The sequence below is a fragment of the Crassostrea angulata genome, chromosome 8, assembly GCF_025612915.1.
Source record: "Crassostrea angulata isolate pt1a10 chromosome 8, ASM2561291v2, whole genome shotgun sequence".
NCBI lineage: Eukaryota > Metazoa > Mollusca > Bivalvia > Ostreida > Ostreidae > Magallana > Magallana angulata.
Window position 1 is genome coordinate 22,060,130 of NC_069118.1, and position 22,274 is coordinate 22,082,403.

At 34.5% G+C, this 22,274-nt stretch overlaps 3 protein-coding genes across 3 annotated transcripts; 1 reads left to right on the plus strand and 2 right to left on the minus strand.

The window, feature by feature from the left end:
* Positions 1 to 535: 535 nt before the first annotated feature.
* LOC128161223 (small nuclear ribonucleoprotein F) lies at positions 536 to 3,877 on the minus strand. The gene is made up of 3 exons (XM_052824449.1): positions 3,750 to 3,877; positions 1,940 to 2,065; positions 536 to 1,433 (listed from the first exon to the last, which is right to left on the minus strand). Exons 1-3 carry the CDS (start codon positions 3,753 to 3,755, stop codon positions 1,302 to 1,304), a joined length of 264 nt encoding a protein of 87 aa, XP_052680409.1. The 5' UTR covers positions 3,756 to 3,877; the 3' UTR covers positions 536 to 1,301.
* Positions 3,878 to 4,029: 152 nt separating this feature from the next.
* LOC128160554 (mediator of RNA polymerase II transcription subunit 20-like) lies at positions 4,030 to 7,910 on the plus strand. The gene is made up of 4 exons (XM_052823893.1): positions 4,030 to 4,136; positions 5,770 to 5,924; positions 6,465 to 6,736; positions 7,003 to 7,910. The coding sequence occupies exons 1-4, from the start codon at positions 4,123 to 4,125 to the stop codon at positions 7,213 to 7,215; spliced, it is 654 nt and encodes a 217-aa protein (XP_052679853.1). The 5' UTR covers positions 4,030 to 4,122; the 3' UTR covers positions 7,216 to 7,910.
* A 324-nt stretch (positions 7,911 to 8,234) lies between these two features.
* Positions 8,235 to 19,683, minus strand: LOC128160553 (urocanate hydratase-like). Its single transcript, XM_052823892.1, has 21 exons — positions 19,510 to 19,683; positions 18,805 to 18,935; positions 18,023 to 18,176; positions 17,706 to 17,834; positions 17,235 to 17,296; positions 16,536 to 16,602; positions 16,093 to 16,149; positions 15,121 to 15,207; positions 14,407 to 14,558; positions 13,979 to 14,087; positions 13,316 to 13,386; positions 12,863 to 12,960; positions 12,321 to 12,429; positions 11,955 to 12,043; positions 11,552 to 11,622; positions 11,290 to 11,388; positions 11,040 to 11,139; positions 10,614 to 10,695; positions 10,276 to 10,324; positions 9,211 to 9,261; positions 8,235 to 8,969 (listed from the first exon to the last, which is right to left on the minus strand). Exons 1-21 carry the CDS (start codon positions 19,633 to 19,635, stop codon positions 8,829 to 8,831), a joined length of 2,034 nt encoding a protein of 677 aa, XP_052679852.1. The 5' UTR covers positions 19,636 to 19,683; the 3' UTR covers positions 8,235 to 8,828.
* Positions 19,684 to 22,274: the final 2,591 nt, after the last annotated feature.

Consider the following 22,274-nt stretch of genomic DNA (forward strand, 5'->3'; position numbering starts at 1 on the left):
CAGCCCCTTTTCTCTCTGGTACCTCTTGCACGTACATATTCTATACATTTAATCACAAAGAACATTTTCGGTTAAGTCTGCCAGCCTCAAAACAATGGCAGATTGTATTACCTGTGTTTTTTAAGTGCACCAATTTTCATATATCAAATATTTTCAAGCCTTCATACAACATCATTTTGGACTTAACCATTCAGTTCCTTCCCTCCAAATGTAGGCTTATGACAGCCTGATATTAGACTGAAGTTACTTTTTCTTAGGCTATGATGGGAGAACTTTCCCATCAAATTCAAATAGAACAGTCAAACTGTTATCTCAAACTAGATGGGACTGTTTAAACACTTTGAGATATCAAGGGTAAAAAACCTTTGAAATAAGTGGCTGGGACTTGCATATCGCTTCCACATACAATGTACCCATTGTATTCAATATATCAGTGTTCGAGATATCTAAGTTTAATTGTAGTTGGCACATCTACATGTATTTTCTATGTTTTTAGTTTAGACTTGTAATCATTAATATAATAATAATATGTATATGTAATTTTCACTTTCTTTAATAACTCTGGACTGTTAAGTATACAGTTTCTATGCACATCTAATTCCTTTATACGAGGTACATGTAGATAACTTGCTTGCTCACAAAGTAAGCACCTGCATAAGGAAAAGCACTGCTATTAGTGCTAAACTATGTCCAGTCAAATGAATGCAGGCAAATTCATGATAATGTCAAGAATACAAGTTGGTCAATTAAGAACACAATACAAACGAAAATACTGACATTTGAGGTGCCATGCCTAAAATTTATATATGAAGGGACTCGTCCATAATGTGCATTATAATGATAATTAAAAGTTTACAAGGAGAAAAAAATCCACCCTTGTGTCCTTCTTGATAAACTTCCCTGTAAGTCTAATGAGAAGTCTGGATTCTGGATAAAATGTTGCTGTTGAAAGTGCAATACACAGTTCAGAAAATTATAAAAAGAAATGCAAATTTTCTTCAAGTAAGCTTCTTGCACTTGACTTCTTTTATCATGTATACATTCATGTATACACATAACACTATGTTATGGTATTTATAAACATGTACAACATTTTACGTTTCAATAAAAACATGATGCAGATCACAAAAGTCTACCTCATAAAACAACACTCGTACATACATACTGTGCTAAAGTCAATGGATCAGAATTGAAAACAATGAAATATACAAAAGTGTCTGTAAAATGGCATATGTATTATGACATGATGAAATGAACATAACGAAGATTGCTGCCTCTTCCAGCACTTTGTGAGGAAGTTATCAGTCCTTCATCTCTCCTTCTTCATCCTCTTCTTCCACTCCTCGAATATACAGGACATTATTACATCGAATGAGAACTTCTCCAAGATTGCCTGTTTGCGCTCCATCAATATATTCTTCTGTATTGGCAAGCTATGAACAGAGATGTCATTTTTAAAACAATGTGCTGTATTAAGATATTCATTGCGTAAATTTTACATTTAATCTTTTAATTATTAAAACTAATTGTTTTAAACACATCTTCCACACTCTCAAAATTTTAATGTTTAATAACAATTACCCAGTATAGTACTGCATAAATTTATTGTAAGAAACCAAAAGTATTTTGAATCCATACTTTTCCATCTACCTTTACAGAGTTGGTAGAGTGTGATGACCATTGAAATTATTACAGGCTATTATCTAAACCTGTTGGACCTGATCTAAAGAGCAGATGAATATAGTCTCATTAACAATCACAGATCTACAAATCATACTCAACTTTTCAGTTTAAGATCATGATCTGTTCATGCCAACTTGACATATGTAATTCTCCTCTTTGGATCAGGTTTAATACATGTAGTTTACATCTATAAACCAGAACTTCTCAGTAGAAGCAATGTGGATTTTATTAAATAGTACAAGCCCAGTATTAATACCTGTAGATTCATGTAGCCATCCACAGACACCAGATATCCTTTGTATTCCATGCCCCATTTTAGTTTCACCATCACTGGTTTACCTGTAAGTCCATTCAGAAATGGCTTTGGGTTCATAGGTAATGACTGAAATTGCAAAAGAGAACAATATTTGATATACAGTCTCGTGTTAAAAGTATTCGTAAAAACATGGCGTCGCTCAGATTAAAATTCGGTAACGCGCTTGTTTTAGACATCGTTTTCAGAAATGAAAGTAGAGTTATCTCTCATACTCTATATCTAACTTCACTAGGACAGACATTTATCACGTGATTGGTTAATGAGGTATTTTATCATCACTCTGCATTACTGTAGTTACTTTCGGTCTGTAAACAACCATGGGTAGAAAGGGGAAGGAATTATGTTTGGAAGAGAAACAATCCATTTTATCTCTTAGAAAAGCAAGTTTGACACTACAAGAAATATTAGATATTATCGGAAAGCCGTTATCTACAGTGCACACGTTTTTGAAGCGTCATGGAACAACTAAAGATGTTGAAAACAAACCGAGAAGCGGCCGACCCAAAAAGTGCAGTGCACAGGATGAGCAACAAATTTTTTGAATGGTTAGAATGAATCGCAGGCAAAGTTTAACAGAATTAACGAATGTTAGAAATGAAATTGATCCTGGAACTGTCTCAGAAAGCACTGTGAAAAGAATTTTAAATCGAGATGGATACAGAAGGAGTCTTCGAAATAACCCGGGAGTCCGATGCCCGGGGCCTGGTAAATTTGCAGGCGGGCATGTAAAAATTGCCAAATTACATGCCTGGAGGGCATGTGTAAATTTTCTGTCAACGTACAATATGTTTACTTGCCATTTCTTCCATCGTACCCAAGTTATTCACTTAACTTGCTTTGTGCAGTCTACATTCTTGGTACAACTTGTCTAATCAGCGTCAATCGTAATCATCAAAGTGTTTAGTTAAACCTATTGTATACATGTTTGCTAAATTACGAGACGTACATTGAGCTTGAAATTGAGAGGGAGCTGGAAAGAACTTGAAAGATGTCCCTAATACAATAAAATTGATATAAAACCTTTATTTATTTATTTTGGTTGCACCATACATGTACCGGTAAATATACGAATTTTGAGTTGGGCATGTAAAAATTTGAATGGGCTGGGTAAAAATGATGGGTCTACATGCCCGAAGGGCATATGCTGAAAAAAATTGTCATGAAGACTGAATGCGTGTGCGCGAAATGAATAAATCAAAGCATGAGAAATGGTGCAAAGAAGAAAACTGTGGATGACTACTGGAAAAAATTAAATTTTTACAGATGAATGTAGAGCTATGATCGATGGCGAACGTTGTGTATCTGTATGGAGAAAAGCCGGTCAGGAATGGGACCCACCTTGTATTGCACCTCCCGCCGGGCGACGTTTGGATTTAATGATCTGGGGATGCATTATTTATATTTATATCCCATTTGGGCTATTATATCCCAAACGGGCTATTATATTCAATTTGGGAGATTGGTCCCAACCTGTTAACATGTTCACAGTCCTCTGCATCTTTTTCAATAAACCGCTAAATGTAGGAGAAGAGAGATATATATACCCTATCTATAAATAAATACATTTTGTATTTAAATAAATACATTTTGTATTTATATATAAATTTCCCCTACATTTAGCGGCTTATTGATAGAAATTCAGAGGCCTGTGACATGTTTGATCAAATTAATGGGCATGGTTATGCGAAAGTCAACATATGAACTTCGTTTGATAAATAATAATCTTTAAAAATATATCAATTCTACTTACTGCCATTGTTTTGGTGGAAACTTTGACAAGTATAAATCTTCTTTTATTTTATTATCAAAAATCCCGACCGGCGTGCTTGTAACGTTTTGTGTGCGCAATCCAGACTATTTTACTTTTAAGAAAACGAAATAACACTGAAAACTGAGACCAGAATCATTGTTTAAAAATTCGTAAATAAAGGTCTGTTTTTTAAAACTAAGCAAATTTTTTAGCAACTATCATAAGAATTATGCATATCCAGTTCCCATCAAAATTTGATTTCTTTTTAAAACTTGTTTTGCGTTTTGTTACTTTATCACATTAAAAATTTTACCGGCGCGGCACAACGTGAAAAAGAGGGAAATGTGTAAATAATAATTTCTGCAATCTCAGAATGGGAGTTGTTTGGTAAATGTTGTTGACTATAGTTAATGCGTCTTACATTTTATGTATTTTTTTTACCTCATCGATAAAAGGGCACCAATTGTTCTTTTAAACACTTAGCCATACAAACAGAGGAAATTCGGTATTTTGTTTACAAAAGAGAAGATTAGAGTGCAGGGTATCTTATCCGCTTGGTGCTCTTTCACGGATAAGAAAGATACATCTAGAGTATGTTACAGTTATTTATGTGATAGAGGACCGAATGGATAAGATCCCTATGTGATGGGGTCTTATTAAGAAGAAGTCGGGTGTAGTATTGATAAACATGATAAATATTGACATGTTTTGTCTGTAATTATCTGTTTTGGAGAAATGCAACGAAAACTTGCACAACCCATTAATTGTATGGTTGTAATTGTGGTTAAATTTAAATGCATTCCTTATGAAATCCTTACTTATAAATACAATATATGTCATTTTCAGCTTCCATCCCTTTACATTCAGCATTTTCTCACTGCATTTAGCTAAGCCTTATGTTTAGATCATAATTGAATTCATCCACCAGTCATTGCTCCTTATTTATACCAATGTGACTTTTAGACCAGTTCAACCAATAGGGTATAAGATATAGTTCAGTTCGGAGTACCTAACACAGTAACTTGTGATTCAATGGGCCTGGGTTGACCCGTCACTACTATTTCTCCCATCTCACTACATCAGTACATGTTCAAAATGTGCCAGCCCTCGTAACTGATAGGTTAATTCCTGCAAGACAATAGAACCTGTATCTTTGAAGGCAAAGGAACGTGCAATGGTCAGTTTGGTTTGAATACCTATGCCGCAGGATAGCTTGGTTGACTAGACATCAGTGGGGAGAAATAATGATGGTAGGGACTAGGATTAAAACCTGGATCCCCTGAATCTCTAGTCAAGTGCTATATCCACTGAGCTACATGTATCTGGGCCTGGGTTTGAATCCCAGGTGTGGTACATTATTTTTACTCCCATATCCTTACACTTATCATGCCCATATCTGTCGTTTTGGCTTCAGTTACATTTCTTACTTCAATTTTTTTTCAGAGATTTGTGAAAGCTTTAGATGCTATAGCATTATTACTTATTGGGTTGGTTACTGACTGTTTACAGAAATTTATAGGGTCAGTAAAGTCCATAGAAGGCGAGGCAGAACCTAATAAGTGTTTTGTTTTGATGAGGACCTAAAGTTTGATATGTAAACAAACAAAAGATAATTTATTACACTTAAATTCATAGCTTAGTTCTCTAATTTTGAACTTTCCTCGTCAGTCGACTGTGCAAACCTGGATGCCATTGTATTATCGTAATATTACGTCACAGGCAAAAGGGGGGGTCACTGTAAATATTTTGGGGCATAAAAATTAAAGGTACAGTTGAGCGTTTGTGTAAAAAAAAATCCGCTCAAATAACGTTACATCCGCCATGTTGCCTTATAAATTTTGATGCTCTCCATGTAAAAAAAATTATAAGCTATTAGCTTTTAAAAGGCAATCATGTGACGCGATTCATCCAATGACGTCGAGATATTAAATTCATTTGAGATTGACAGAATTTGATTTTGAAAAAATTATGTTTAACTGATCAATAAAATGAATAATATGTAATTTTTTTATGGTCATAGTGTGTTTGCCTGTCCAGTCCCTGAGGGTAAAAGTGGGCAGCAGGTGGTGGATGGGCTCCAGAAGCAGGTGGAAATGATGGGCGCCACAAAGTCTGGGAATTTCCTAGTAGACTGCGAGACCTACCAGTCCAACCCACAGAATGTCACACAGACTCGTATGTACATGTCTTATATATTTTGTGTGTCTGGAGTCATAAGGATATTGCATTGTTGGAATATGGGGTTATTCATGTAAACATTGAAAAATTTAATAAGATGGTCTACAGCTAGCGCATACATACTGGCTGTGATTCTTTTCATGATGTTCCTTTTGTAGGGAGAGAGAGAAGGGATATCGGGGCTTCGTTGTGTCTAATTTTTATGAAATTCTGTTTTAACTCTTTAAAGTATATACTATCCTACCTTCTATGGTATTATCAAAACCAACTGATTTACTTGTCAATGTAATTAATAAGTTTAAATTTTGACTGGAGTATTAAATAAAACAACTTGTCTGTTGGTTCATTCAAAGACATGGTATGCACATGCACTATGCAGCAGTAGTTAACAATGATGATTAAACTTTTCCTAGAACATGATATTCAGTATATTAAATGAGCTTTATGGGCACAGAAATGACATTCGCTTTAACATTATAATGAAACCGACTTGTATCTGCCTTTATATCAGCTTTTCTTTTCTCATTATCGTTCTAGCCCAACAGTGCGTGGTCAACATCCTTCACAACAGTGAACATCCGGCATCCTGTTTTTCTGTCACAGAATCAGGTCAAATCTTAGTGTCTGACCTACTTTTTGAGGACTTGATGTCCAAACTGACCATGGCAAAGGCAGGCAGGGAAAGTTTTTACTCCCAAAGAAAGGGCTTCAAAATTGAGTCTCGGGGACAGAGATATGAAGTAGGGGACTTTATCATCAAGATTGGGTCTGTGTCCCTGGCTTCTAATTTTCGAGGGATTCTAATCGAGGTGAGTAAAGACTGCACATATCATCTTCATATTTAATTTAGGACTTTGATCCATGGAATAGCTTTTAAAATAAAACTAAAAAAATAAATGATAAATGATTTTAATGAAATATGCTTTAAATAAAAAAAACCAGCCTTGGTTTAAGAATTTTAGAAAAGCATTGAAGATTGCACACATAAATTTTTCCAAAAAAATAGAATTGAGAGGTAATTTTTTCAAATTTCAGCATATTTATGCTAATAACAAACTGCCCAATGTCTATTCAGGTTGAATATTGCCCATGTGTTATCTTGAATGAGTGTTGGAACATGATGAAGGAACTACTGCAGAGCATGGTGGGAAACTCCGCCGAAACCCCTCCACCAGTCCTCAAGCATAAGCCAGACACTGTGTACACGCCCTCAGACACCATCCTCCAGTATCTAGATCACTTCAACAACTTCAGGAAGGCTGTATCAGCCCCCCCTCCCAGCAGGTGATGCCCCTCCCAGCAGGTGATGTTTTGTGAATCTTGGGGGTGGAGGAGTTTTAAGTGTACAGCTGACTGCATACAGAACAGGGAGTGTAACAAAATGCCTGTGTACAGGTGTCCACACTTTTCTAAAGCAAGTCTAGGAGTGAAGAGTGGAGAATGTAAACACAACAGCATAGTAAACAGTGAGTGTGGGGATAAACCCCAAAACTTAGTGTCTCTCAAGGAGTAGAGCAAAAGAGATGTCCATGGTGGAAGACCAGTGCTAAAGTGACAACATGTAGTAACTGATTGACTTGCCTGCTCTATCTGTTACCCAACAGAGGGCATGGTTGATGTGGGTGCTATATAGTGAACAGTACTCAGGCAATAATTAGCTGATGTATTGTAACTCAACATCTAATTCATTTGTAAATATATTTCTTATTGTTTAATAGAGAAATTGAAATACATGTACCATTTACTGCGATATGTACCAATAGTGATTTTTATTTCTTTCAATTAAAAAGAATGCCTAAAAGATTTTTTATTCTGGATTTTCAATTGCAAAAATCATTAATAAGGAGTGTATATTTAGTGACTGTTACCATTGAAATTTCCTGCTTTTTTCCTTCATTTGACTTCCCTGTGTCACTGTAACCTATTGAATTCTTTTTCAGTATTTTGAAAAAATAAATACATGTAATAATATATTAACTCAGAGATTTGTACATTTTTTAAATGTTTAATGCCAGTCCCAATTTTCCAATATGAATGCAAATAGATGTACAAATGTATTACATGTATAATATGCACAGATGAGAATTTTTAAACATGATACAGTAAATGATCTGTAAAATTCTTTATACAATATGCCTACTGTTGGTGTAACTATAAAAACTGCTATATACATTTTAAATTTATTTCATTACATTGTACAGATTATTTAAACCACAGTGAAACTCTGTCATTCAGTCAGCTGTTAACTGAAAGGTCTGGAAAGGTGACTGGATGGCAATTAAAGATTTGCAATTTGGCTACTTTTAAGTCACATTTCTGTTGGCTGAATAGCAGAGTTTCATCCTGTGAAAGGTATAAGATTTTCTTAAACAAAGAATTATCTCATCTGCATGCACAAATCAGGAGGAGCCCAGATTCCTCGACTCCCCTTATTCTGCACGCGTAATTCTTTGGGGGAGGGGGATGTCGGGGAATCCCTCCAACCAACCCCCCCCCCCTGGATTTTTTTTTTTAATTTATTTTCAAAGTAGAGTTACTAAAAGTAGGATTTTTAAGGAATGTACAAAAAGTACCACTCTTTAATGGTTCTTGTAATAAGATGAAAGCACATGATTTAAGTGACTTACTTAGCTTTTTCCTGCAAAATCAAAAGATGTATGTTCAGATGCATTGTAGATAAACTGGAAAAATTGTATTCAGATACAAAAATATGAAATTAAAGTGAATAGAAGTCAATGTGTAATTCTGAAAGTGTTATTTTCTTTGTTTGGTGACAATGCATTTTGATATGAGCCTAAGAATTGCAGGATAAATTGGATAAAAGAATACATGTACATTTACCAAAAATTCATGTATTTACATGTAGGCATGGCATGCCATTATGATGCTATGAACAATAGTCTAGTCTTTGAGGACCCTTTTAAGTAGATCTTTATCCTGCACATGATATGGCACCGTCACTTTCAGGCCGGGGTTTTCTTCCATAGTTCTACAGATAGTCTCCTCAGCTTTGGCATTTCCAGCCCAGCTCCTACGGTTGACCTATGCGGTGTATAATACAAATAGTTGCACCATTTACTTGGTCACATTTTGTACAATTTGAATTTGATAAGAAAGTACATTAAAAAAAAAATATTGCCCCCCCCCCTCCACTGTCCATGCCATGTCCATGCACTGCAACTGACAGTAAAGGTGATAAAAGAAAACCCCATTATTACTTATAACCAATTTTTCACTTGATTTTCTTTTGATATTTACACTTCTTATTACTCTCAATACTCACCCCATTTGAAACGTCCCAGGCTAACATTCTGCGGGCTTTCTCCCTCGCCTCCTACAAATACATATAATATTAACGCATATATACTACACATGTATATGATATAATATATTATTACCTAATCAAAGGGATTTTGTTGTTTTATTACATATTAAATATTTGCGTCTATTTTGAACTGCCGGTCAATAGACTGCGATCTATTAGACAACCGGTCAATAGTCTTCGATCTATTGGACCGCCGGTCAATAGACTGCGATCTATTGGACCGGCAACGTATTTCAGAACGCTGGTATGTTAATGTTACATCCTTTCGATAGTTCTCATGGAATGTATATTCCTTTACATAGACGCTGTTTTTAGTACTTGGTGAAACCAAATTCAATGTTATCAAAATGGAGTATCAAATAATCAATAGTTTTAAAGCCTGATATAAGGTAAAAGACTACATGTATTTAAAATCTAATAGGTTGAAGGTTCCCCCTTCTTTGTGTAAACTATTAAATTGAGATGTTGTAATGCATGCAACAGGTTTTGTGCATGTAAAAGATGAAAAAAAAATCTTAGTATATTGCATAATGGCACGAAAATCATTGCAATATGCAAATTGTAAACCCCGAAAACTAAAAAAGGAATTAGGTAATAAAACAATTATTTAACGCTTGAACAGTCAATAGACCAGAATTTTTTCCCTTGGTGCAGGGAACAGCTCAGTATGATCTATTGCCCTCGGCCGTTGGCCTCGGGCAATAGATCATACTGAACTGTTCCCTGCACCTCGGGAAAAATATTCTGGTCTATTGACTGCTAAAGCATTAAATAATTGTATAATATTAAAGAGGAAGAATTTATCAATAATTGTTTTGTTTAACTTGCATTAAAGCCCATAATGTATACGTAGAAAGAATTTTTCAAATTAAGAAAATTAATACAAGAAATCACTTGACAAATATTTACGAAAGCACATTTTATCACATCTAAGTATGTAGATTCAGCAACAACAAACTTAAAAGAAATAATTATTTTTTGGCTATGCATGGTAATTAGTAAATATGTAAAACAAATCCCTACATTGGACCCGTCTAACACCAGCCCAAATCCACCATTAATGACTTCGCCCCTGAAAAAAGAAAAAAAATGTCTGATGTGGTATGTCTGATAACTATTAGTCTCAGTATGTATACGGAATGCAAATCACCATTCTCTGGTCAAAATACGCAAAAAAAATTTACAGAATAACCTTAAACTAAATGGATAGTATAAAGATCTGCGATAAGTGTGCTCTCTCTCTCTTTCTCTCTCTCTCTCTCTCTCTCTCTCTCTCTCTCTCTCTCTCTCTTAAACTTAGTACACCATAAATTTTTATACCCCTAGTGATGTAAAGAAAAAATAAAACTATTCTTCCTTACCAGCCCACCCCTCCGCCGTTATGTAGCGCCACCCAAGTGGCTCCACGAAAGGCGTCTCCAATGCAGTTTTGAACCGCCATATCTGAAAATGAGGAACATGTAGAATCGTGCAGTTCCAATATCGACATCATTTAAGCCGACCGATTCTCGAGAATTAAGTGGACATTAACGGAAAGAAAGTGTTTAAAAAAATGGAATCATCGTTATATTTTACGTGGGAAAAGGAATAAATCTGTATACAGGGAAACATTCGCCTCCATTTTATTTTCGCCCCTTTCGCCCTCACTGTCAGCGGGCGAATTTAAGATTGGGTAATGTCTCAAATAATATCAACTTTGTCTGGGCAAATTCAAGACGGGGCGCAACCGTTTGCGAGCGAAGAAGGGCGAAAATTACACGGGGCAAAAATAACCCTGTTTACAGTACCAGCACAGAAGGCCGATCCGTCATATATGTTAGAGGTTTCCCTGTAGGGACTGTCTGTTCCACTAACGTCATGATGGTCCCGACTTATCACCACTGGTCCCTGTGGAAAACAGAAAAATGCGAATGCAAGGGTGAAAGGAAATTAATGGAACAAACTAGTAGTAATAATCACATACACATACTGCGTATATACTTTAAACAGAACTTGCGTGCAATTAACCAATGTCTTTCCGATTTTACATGTACATACTTTAAGTTTCTTGCTTCCGACTGCCTCGTTGAATGCAGTGGCTATTTCTTTTCTGCCGTTCTGATCCGAATAGAGTATTCGTGCTTGTGATCCAACCACCTGTTTATAAAGAAAATATGTCGCATCAAAACATTTAAAACCCTTTTTAGATTTATGTCAAAACTCGGGGACATTGTCTGGATTCTGTTTATATTGCCCCCCCCCCCTCAAAAAAAAAAAGAAATACGACTTTTTTTATATTGAAATGAAACAATTGACTGACCAGTTTGTTTTGATTGGCCTCCTTGATCCATCTGATGTTGTCTTCATATTGTTGTTTGGTGTTTAGTGAAACTACATACATAATTAGATAATTATATTAGAATCTAACTAAACAGAAATTGTTAATGCACCTTTATCTTTTTTTAAAATTTGTTTTATTTCAATATCAGTAACTATTTTCATTGTATTTATTTTGTAGTGAAAATTAAATATAAAAGATTTGAGTCGTCAAGATTTTTAATTTTTTTCTAAAAATATACGATTAACTCTATTAAACTAATTATTATTTTTTATGATTGTTTTCTTTTTATAAGAAAAAAGGGGAAATTTTGCGATGAATTTTACCTCCTTCTAAAATTGATATTTAAACTAATGTCTATTATGATAGTATCATCACTATGTACCCCCTTTATTTATGATGTCTTCTAAAACTGAAGTGGCTATTTCGTCCGTAACATCCAAGTCACCGGGATCTCCGGAGGTACAGACCCACCTACAATGCAAATTACACCCACAAAACTGAGCAATAAAATATATATTACAAATAAATCCACGAACCACAAAAGTTCTTTACATTTGTAACAACATTGAAAATCAAAAGCAAAACATTTCATTTAATATGTTCATTGTACATTTATGCATTTATATCTACATGTATGTATGTATAAAATTGAGTTAACAGAATGATATTCATTTTATATCAATTTTAATTCCGTAGTTCGAAAAATTGGTAAATTTTCCCTTGGTTTTATATGTTTTTCGTAATGTACCTGAAAGGACCGAAGCCGAGAGAAAATATATCTCCCATGATGTCCTGTACGTAGGAGGGGTAGCGGAAGGTGGTCCCTGTCACCCCCGACTTCTCTTCCACATCCGCCCCTCAAAACGGGAAAGATAACATCATTAAACATGTGTTCATTCATTCATTCATTCAGTATATCGATCTACATGTATTGTCAATTAATCTTAAATTTTTCTCCGAGGAACCAATACCTTATTTTCTGAATTAGAATTAATCTGCGGCTTCTTGAATAAATGTTAAAAGCTCTAGATCTCAGAATATAACCTCTAAATGATATTTTTACAAAGGTGACATTATTTACTAAACATTGGCGAGGGAATAGCTCGTCTATCGGATTAGTGCTTTTAAGTCACTAAGTGCAAAATTTAAACATCTCAAATTACAATCTCTTTAAACGGGTTCATCTCTCTCTCTCTCTCTCTCTCTCTCTCTCTCTCTCTCTCTCTCTCTCTCTCTCTCTCTCTCTCTCTCTCTCTCTCTCTCTCTCTCCAAAAAACCAGCAATCTTTACCAGCTCTCCCTGCCTCCAATAAAAAGGCGTTGCCATAGTCCCAGAAAAACATCCCTCTGACGGAGAGTCTATTAATGGCATCCACATGACGCCTCAAACTGAAATTCAGTTAGCTGGTCATAAAACGTAATTTTTTTAGGGAAGTTCTGTTTTTCTCTTTCTTTCTTTATTATTATAGACAATTCAAGTGACCTGTATTTTTAACATAATTTCGAATAGAGTAATGCTAAATAAATCAAACAATTACATGTAGTTTTTTAAGCGATTTGGATAGTTGTGATAATTTTAAGACTGTGTGCAATAGTTATCTCCTTTGGAAGGATAGTTGCATATGTATATATAATACATAACGATGTAGGAAAAGCTTAGATATATCTTTATCTTTTAAATGTATATCCGATGGATAAATTGCTGATAATCTAACCTTCATAATAACATAGTCACAATCATTACCTTTCTTGCACTAGGTTTTTAAATCGGACGGGGTTTTCGTGCATTTCAACTCGTGCCTCCTCGTAAGACAGCTAAAAATTAATGTTTAAGCTTTTTAAAGAAAAACATGAACTACGAAGAACCCAAGGGCTTCAATATACACTTAATGCCATCAGTAGGTAATAAATTATTTTATTCTCCTATATATCTTGCTTTTCAAAGGTTTTAACAAAGCTAATGACAATACTGCACAGTGACATTACTTTTTCAGAATTATAGAAAGAAGCATTATATACGCTTAATGCAAACGAAAAATAACCAGTTTTATACATTGACACCGACAACTTAATTTAGACATGTTCTTATCGAACAACAAAATTACCTTTAAAGACAGCGCATTGTTTGGTCAACAATATTACTGAAGGTTCTTCACTAAAAACCTCGACATTAGCCATCGCAATGAGATATTTAAATGCATCCATTTATTTCAGAAAGCTTGACAATAAAATGCTTTCAAAAATTACATTGTATAAACTTAACACAATGTAACAGATTGATTGTTAATTTCCGGAGGTAAAACTTTGTACATAGCGGAATACAACATATTACGTGAATGGAAGCTTTTACGTCAATTATGCACTTAAGAGGGGTTTCATTTTATTTGTTTTACCTGTATGAGTTTACCTGAACAGGGTAATATCCTCCTTGAAACGGGTTGTGACAACTTGTCTGGTCCGAACCAAGGTCTACAAGCAAGTCTCCGGTGCTCTCATACTCATACACTAAACGCTCCCTGAAGTTAATTTTCAAAAGTAGTCAGAATTGTATTCTATTTTGTTCATATTTTATATATTTATTCCTTAAATAATCTAACTTCTTGTCAAATTTAAATAGCTACTCTTGAAAGTATCTATATAATGTCATACAGCACATATACTTAAGTTATACATATGTACTTCAGTAATTTTCATAAATGGTTCTGTGTTGTTTATTATTATTTGAGTACATAACCACCTTTTTGAGTATATCACATCGATTTCATTGATTTTTTATGATTCCATACGTCAATCACACGCATTTCCGAAATCGACTGCGTATAATTAAGTTCATACCATAGGTCGACCACGTTTCCACGGTATCCGATGCTGGACGCTTTCTTCTGTTTTTTGGCTTGCCGTATGAGGCTGATACATTCGTCTAAACTGTCCGTGACCTTCATAACCCATCCTTGATTGTATCGCTTCTCCAAAGCTTCTTTGCTTACCTAATAGCATTAAGAGGCATAGGCGTCGGAAGCAAATTGAAAGTGGGGGGGCTAGACTAATCCTCAGAAATATTGAGAAAAAAGTAATTCCCAAAATCATGGAAATCCTAATCCGTGGGGGGGGGGGGGGGGGGGGGGGGGGAGTGAGTATACCTATACTTCCAAAACAATTACTTACCCAAGTTTTCTTTTTTCCAAAATCATGAAATTCCTAATCCGGGGGGGGGGGGGGGGGGGGGGGGGGGGCTAGTATGCTTCTGAAACTAACTTCTCAATCTTTCAAGGTAAATTTAGGAACAATAATCTTTCCTGCGAGAAAAAGTGGGGGGGGGGCTGAACCCTCCATCATGCTATGTTTCTAATGGTTAGGTATAACTTTGCAAAAAAAGTGGGGGGGCTAAGCCCCCCCTAGCCCCCCCGGTTCCGACGCCTATGAGAGGAGAGAGAAAAAACCCTACTTTTATAAACCACGTGATATTTTTTGAATTAAAATTCAAATACTTACTATTCTAATTGAAAAATCGATTTCGTCATATGATATTCATAGGAGATATGGACCTACCTCTGCAACAACACCAATGCAGCCACATATGGCAGCAGCTTTTGGCTGTGCACCACTCATGCCACCCAAACCAGAGGAAACAAATACCTGTATCGTAACAACACATTCCATTTGATATATGACAACCTTTATTGATCACAATGAAGATCACTTTACTATTGTTTTTTAGTATGTTTATTACTAAAAGATTGGTACAGGTTTTCGTTATGAGCATTGTCTTTATGACACTTGACTTCTGACATTGCTCTAATTCAAATGTAAATGAATGCATGATCATGACCATCTTTCTTCACATAAAAGGTAGAGTCATTTACGATATTTAAGTTCAGTGCTCGTTAAGCACGAGTGTATTAGAAATCTAAAGTTGCTTTAATCATCCTTTACCATCCAATGAAACCTAGCTGCAGAACTGTAGCTCTCCGGGAAAAAAATATTGACAGACCGGAGAGCTACAGGGCCACCCATTGAAAAAATTGTATATTTATTGCGCACTAGCGAAAACTAGCGCACGTTTTTCTGCGCAATAAATATACAATTTTTTCAATGGGTGGCCCTGTAGCTCTCCGGTCTGTCAATATTTTTTTTTCCCGGAGAGCTACAGTTCTGCAGCTAAATGAAATCATAATGGACTTCTCTGTCTGTTTGGTACATACACCTGTCTGTTTTTATTTTATGATGATTTATATTTTATGATTTTCTTACCACTGGCCATTTATTTTAGTGCTTTTGAAAATTGATTTCAAAATTAAGAAAAGTCCCCTATTTAATCATATTTTTTGATTATGAATTCTTATCGACCTCCGTCATTGCGATGGCTTTACTAGGTATATATAACGTTTAATTACCGTTTATACTTGTTGTAAATTATTTTACTTGCGCTATGTAAGTCATTTTCATTGTCCAATTCAGGAATTGATATTTACCGGAAGAGGAAATATGCTTCTTAATTTCAATACACGTAACTATGTTTACCTTGCCTGCCATATCGGTGCATCCCAAGTGTTTGCGGGCAGCATTCAATACAGTCAGCTGAAAATAGATATCTTTCATTGAAATACTTATCCCTTTTGGTTTATTTTTAAAAATAAAATACTAATACATAATTTGATATGACTGTTTGTCTGTCTTTTTTGCATTTTATTTGCCAACAGTTGTATATATGACTTCCACATTGTAAATTATGAATATAATGGGTGAGAGTTTTACAAAATGCAATACGTATTGTGAGAAGATGATTATTAAAATTAATATAGAACTCCTGTGTAATTCGTTCTTCAACTAAATGTTTAATTGAATGGAAAGCAGTGTTCCTCGCACTATATTTTATTGTTAATGCACCATCGCCAAAACGTGCTTTTGTTTGCAAATTACAACATTTGACGAAACAAAAGGGGATGATAGCTTGATATACACACTGTGGTTCCGTGTACGATCCCCTGGGGTCCTATATAGCAGTAACTTCCTGCCGTCATCTGACCATACCTGTGAGTTCGAAGAACACACATATTGTCAAAATCTTCTGGATATACATGAAATTTCGTGTCCATCACTGATAATTGTTAAAATATTTATGTTCTGCTTTCTGTCTTGCCCATAACTTGGATTATTCACGAAACAACTTGGTAACAAATCATGTTCACCTACAGTTGGTCTAATAATCTAGAAATTAGTGCTTGTCTCTCTGCACGAAAGACATGGCAAAACAAAATCAACATTATTTTTCAGTTTTTAAGTTGTTTTTATTATTGGCTGTTTTCTTTAGTAACCTGTTCGCTACATACATTTCAAAGGTAGATTTGCATACTACTTTACACATGTCATATGTTTGTCCTTTGCAATAGAGGTCTGACGATTGCACCCATGCAGAACACCAAAGGTTAGTTACATTAATAAAAATGTCATGATGCTTTAATTCAATTTAAGATGTCTGTATTGTTTGAATCATTTAATTTGTTTGATGAGTCTAATTTTTCACTTTGAATTGAATAAAATACACAAAAAATAGTAGTTTCATTATTTATCAACTATACATGTGCACGAATATTGTCAATATATTTGTTTACTTAGGGTACAGTAATTTAGTTGTTATGAAAAAATATAAATTGTAAACTTACACTGATACTCCAAGAGCAAACATCTTTTCATACATTTCTCTGGAAGAATAATTTGGGATTACCTATATTGAATAAAGAAAAAGATCTTTCTGGAAAGTCGCATTGTTTATTCGGTTCCTTCTTATTATCACAAATTGAATTTTTTTTAACAGATTTTATTTCAAAGGTTCAACTAGTTTACTTGTGTCTGATAGAAGTTAGTCATACATGTATATACCACGGAAATATTCAATGAATTGGTTAAACTCAATAATTTACCCGCCTGATTGATCTGAAACTTTATATATGATACGTTTGGTCATAAAGTAATGAGTTAAGATGAAATCAATATGTTTTAGATTTGAATATAATTTTTTATCCTTAAACAAAGATTTTTTTCTTAAGGAGATCAATGAAGTCTGAATATGGACACGGCCTTTCTACCCCTTTAAATATTAATAACATTCCTTGTTTTTTTTTCTCAGTTCCTACCATTCCGTTGGTGACAACAACCCTTGGTGCTGAGGGGGAGCTAGGGAACAGTCCCGCTGGATGACCCGAGTACATCACCAGGGTCTGCTCCTCCGTCATCTCTGATAAGTACTTCATCGTCAACAGAAACTGTGAAATCAGAAACGTAGGTGGTTGAGGAACAATTGTCAAATGAATACTAAAGTAAAATCGTTTTGCTGCTGTTGATTCATATTTTACACAAAGCAAAAACAAACAAATAAAGAAATAGAAAAAAAAAATTCTCATTTTGATTAATTTTTGATTTTTTTTATGTTTCAAAATGCACAAAATCTTACTTGAGCCCAATTAGAGAAAACCTGTCCATTTCCTCCGTAAGTTACAAGTTCTTGCGGAAACTGAGCCACGCACGGGTCAAGGTTATTCAGAATCATATGTATAATGGCGGCTGCATGTCTAGACCGAGCAGGGATCTGATCTATGGGATATGCTCTGTGATTGATAAAATCTTGTTATAGTTAACAGGTAGTCGGAGATGTCCGAAGATCTTTTATACTTCCGATTATTGATGAGCAAAAAAATTTCCCCTTTCAATCCATACACATCATTTACAAAGAAGTTAAAAAGTCGATAAGTTACGTGCATTATTGTAAACTCTTGTATGTTTAGGAGGCTGGGTGGTCAAATCTGTCTTGAACTTTATAACATGATATCGTTGGCCATAGTCTATCGTTTAGTAAAAACAATTCAAATATTTTACCTTAAAAATTTGAACATATTTATATATCTCTACACAGAGCTCTTCGTGTAAAGGAGGTAAATAAGGCCTAAAAATGACCACAACCACCTAGCCCTCTTAGTGATCTTGATAATTTGTATATATACAGTCTATATGATAGGACACAACTTAAATATTGATTAATGAAATCTACAGTAATTTTACGTCATAGTATTGCAACATACATTTTAAGCATAAGTTTTTACCAAGCAAAAGTAGGGTCAAAGTTAATGCATGTAGTTTGTTTTTTCTGGTCACCCTGAATGTAATACAAACGTTTGTTTTTAAATGAACATTTTAATTTTTGCCGAATCCTATATATCTTAATTTTATATAATATACCTCAGTTCAGTCGTGGGCATCAATCTGTACATGTAAATATGTCCGTAATTTCTTAATTCATCGACGAACTCTTCTGCCAAAGTTTCATGGATTTCCGGTGGAAAATATCTCAAGGCATTTTCCAAGGCCAACTACAGGGTGTAAATACCATCAGATTAGAACAGCAGCAATGTAAATTTTTCATAAATATACATGCACTGTAAAATCTTTTCCATAATCAAAAGGCCATATACATGTATATGTCCAATACTTGTCGGAAGCTGATACAGTGTGTGATATGGAACGGATTTGTATTATAATATTTGTTAAATGTTTAGAAAGAAAAGAATGGTATATAACACATTTAATTTAGGTTTTTATATTCACAATTAACAACAAAAACAATTGTACAAACATGTATGCTGTGACATTACCAATTTATTCAAGGTTTCATAAATAAATCTTCATATTGCAACTTCACTCTAAGTTTTACAAAAAGTTAAGCCATGGCTGTCAACGTTTCATCACAGAAAAAGATTCTGAATCACTGTGTTAGCACAGGAGATTTAGGTTTAAAATATAGTATCTAACATAATATACTAATCGTTTAACCAAAGTACAACTAGGATAATGAAGCAAAATAATGAGAGAAGATCCGAGATTATGAATTCATTTACCATTTTGGATACCGAAACGAGTACATTTTAACATAATTCAAAGCCTTACCGATTGTTCTTCATGACTTAAATTTGGCGTTCTTATAGGCGCATGTGCAATAGTTTCATCTCGAGGCTTTTTCGGTGGTAGGGGATCTATGGGCAGCCCTTCAAATATTTCCTTCAAAGACGACATCTTTGTTTGTCCTTGTCCTTGTACAGTAATATTGGTGTCGTTGCAGGCCACTGTGCGATAAGCTCTTACTGTGGTAAGTGACCTATGAGTAGGGTTGTTATCTTCAAGATTTTGACAGGTAACATATGTCTCTGTTAACTTAACTCGTTGACTGTATAATAGTATAGAAAAGCGCAAAAGATGGCTTGTCGTCCTACCGTTTGGAACTAATAGTACTATATTTGTGTTTTAGATTCGGTTAAAAAGAGTGTTTTCTCTCTTTTAGGTTTTGCTCATATTTCACTTTTTAAAATCAAAAAGTAAAGCATATTTTCCTGAAACAAGTATTATAACACGGATTATGTTATATTAAATATGGAGTGATTTGCTATTTATTATGCACATTTTATGCTTTACAATTTAATTCTGCAATTGTTGACAATGATACTGAATATTATGAGCTATTTTCAAGATCGATCTATCTGTTGATAACTCTCTGGTCACGCAATGCTGTAAAACAAACTTTAAGAGGTTTGGAGAATGCGTATTATAGCACAAACACAAGAGCCAATATATTGGCGGAATTGAATATTATAGCGCATCCGCCATGTACATGGCATTGCATTTTAAAATAAAATAAAATGTGTTCTTGTTTGATTAACGGTTACGACCAAATTTAATTCCGTGTTCACTCAAGCTCGTGAACATAACAACTGATTTCTAACTCAAGTACACAGTAAACTGTCATTGATAACAATACACTTACTTTTTTATCTAATCTTCAGTGGATAAATAAAAACTTTATTTTTTGGTGTTGGTGTGTAATTTTTGTTGATAAACAAGTTTCAGTTTTATACTTTAAAATTTAACTTAGCGACTGGGATAAAAAAAAAACCGTACAAAAGGTATTACAAAGGTAAACTGCGTCTTATGACGATACACATTCTTAAAAAAGATGTCAGTGAGTTCAATTGAATAGTTAGAGTAAAGTAAACTTCAAGACCTTGACATCTGAGAAACTTGGATAACAAGATTTTAGAAATAACATAGCATACAACATACCATACAAGTTTTTGAGAGGTCATTTCTTGTATTCTTCTTTTTTGATTGACGAACGCTCACATTAATATAACTGACAAAAATAAATCATTATTTCTGAATCCAATGTCTTTTTCTTTTCGTGGTACCAATGAGTTAGAGGTACCGGAATCGATACCCAGATTTTACACTTATTATGATCGCGTAGATTTAATCAGTCTTATGAAATTTGTCTTTGGACTGCAGACGTGGAAGCGTAGATTTGAACGATGTTGGTAAATTTGTCCGTAACTGTTTCCATTTCGAGCAGATGATTAGGGTGAGGGAATGTTGGTGTAGAGGTTATACGGTATAGATGAGGCACTGATGACTAATCAAAGCACTGAAGTACTGACAGAAGTTGATATTATTTTAATATTATCAATTATCATTCATTTTTAAATCAACGATACGCAATTTCACATGGCAAGTAGTTTCTTAGCTTCTATTTTTTTTTTTTTTTTTGTAATATGAATTCTAGGGCTTTTCCGACAAGAATTCCGAGCTATAGACGGAAAGCTCGTATGAATCGTTTTGTGTAATATTTTATAATATAATTAACGCCATCAAACTCAACGATGCATAATGGATCAGTAATCGAAATATTTCTGGGAAATTGTGTCCAGACAATTTTTTATCAAAGAAATAATAATAAAGTCTAGTCTACTCCAGTATCGCATGTTTCTGAATAAAGGACTAAGGCCAGACACTATGACAATCGACCCTTCCTTTAGTTCTTACATCAAATTTACCGATTATTTTCAACTATTAAGTCTGATCAGCGTTGACTGTTTTCCTTTCATGGCATGTGCTTAGGTCAAAAAATTGTTTCACTTCCGTTCTGCCAGAGCAACTGCATAGGATAGTTGATTTAAGTCATCTCCTCCCTTCTAAAAAATAATAGGTGTACCGAATTCCCGAGGGTCCGATTCCAGAAAATAAGGAATGAAGAACTACTGTTTAATAATCGAGTCTCAACGCATGGCAAAAATTGTATATGTATCAATAAATAAAAATGTAACAACCGAGTCTGATAACAGATAGTGGCATCCCCATTTGGACTTTGGTGAGGATAGACGAAAAATGAATGACAGCTATGCTTGACTATAATATATGATAATCTAAACAATGAATGAAAAATGATTGGTGCACAACATTAAGATAAATTAGAGAAAGATTCAGAGATATTGAATAATACAATAAACGTAATGCCTCTTTGTTGTCTTGGACATGAAAAACAGAAAATAGACCGGTTTTGTTTTAAGATATGAGCTTGTTATGAAGACATAACACTACGTCTGTTTCGGTTATTACTAAGTAACCTAAAGTCACTTGCTGGTTAACTTCGTAAACGTCAGATTCTGAGAAATCATACCAAATGAGTAAAGTCCAGAATATTGTTACTGTTTAATAGTGAATTTTAGATTAGGATAGAAGAGTAAATAAAGGGACTATAGCTGATTTGTAAAGATTAACTGACTGAACAGTGACCGATCTAAATTAGAGTGGACTACAAATTTACATTGTTCTTCCGTTAAATGGAATTATGAAACCCATATTCTAATGATGAAACGTCTATCATG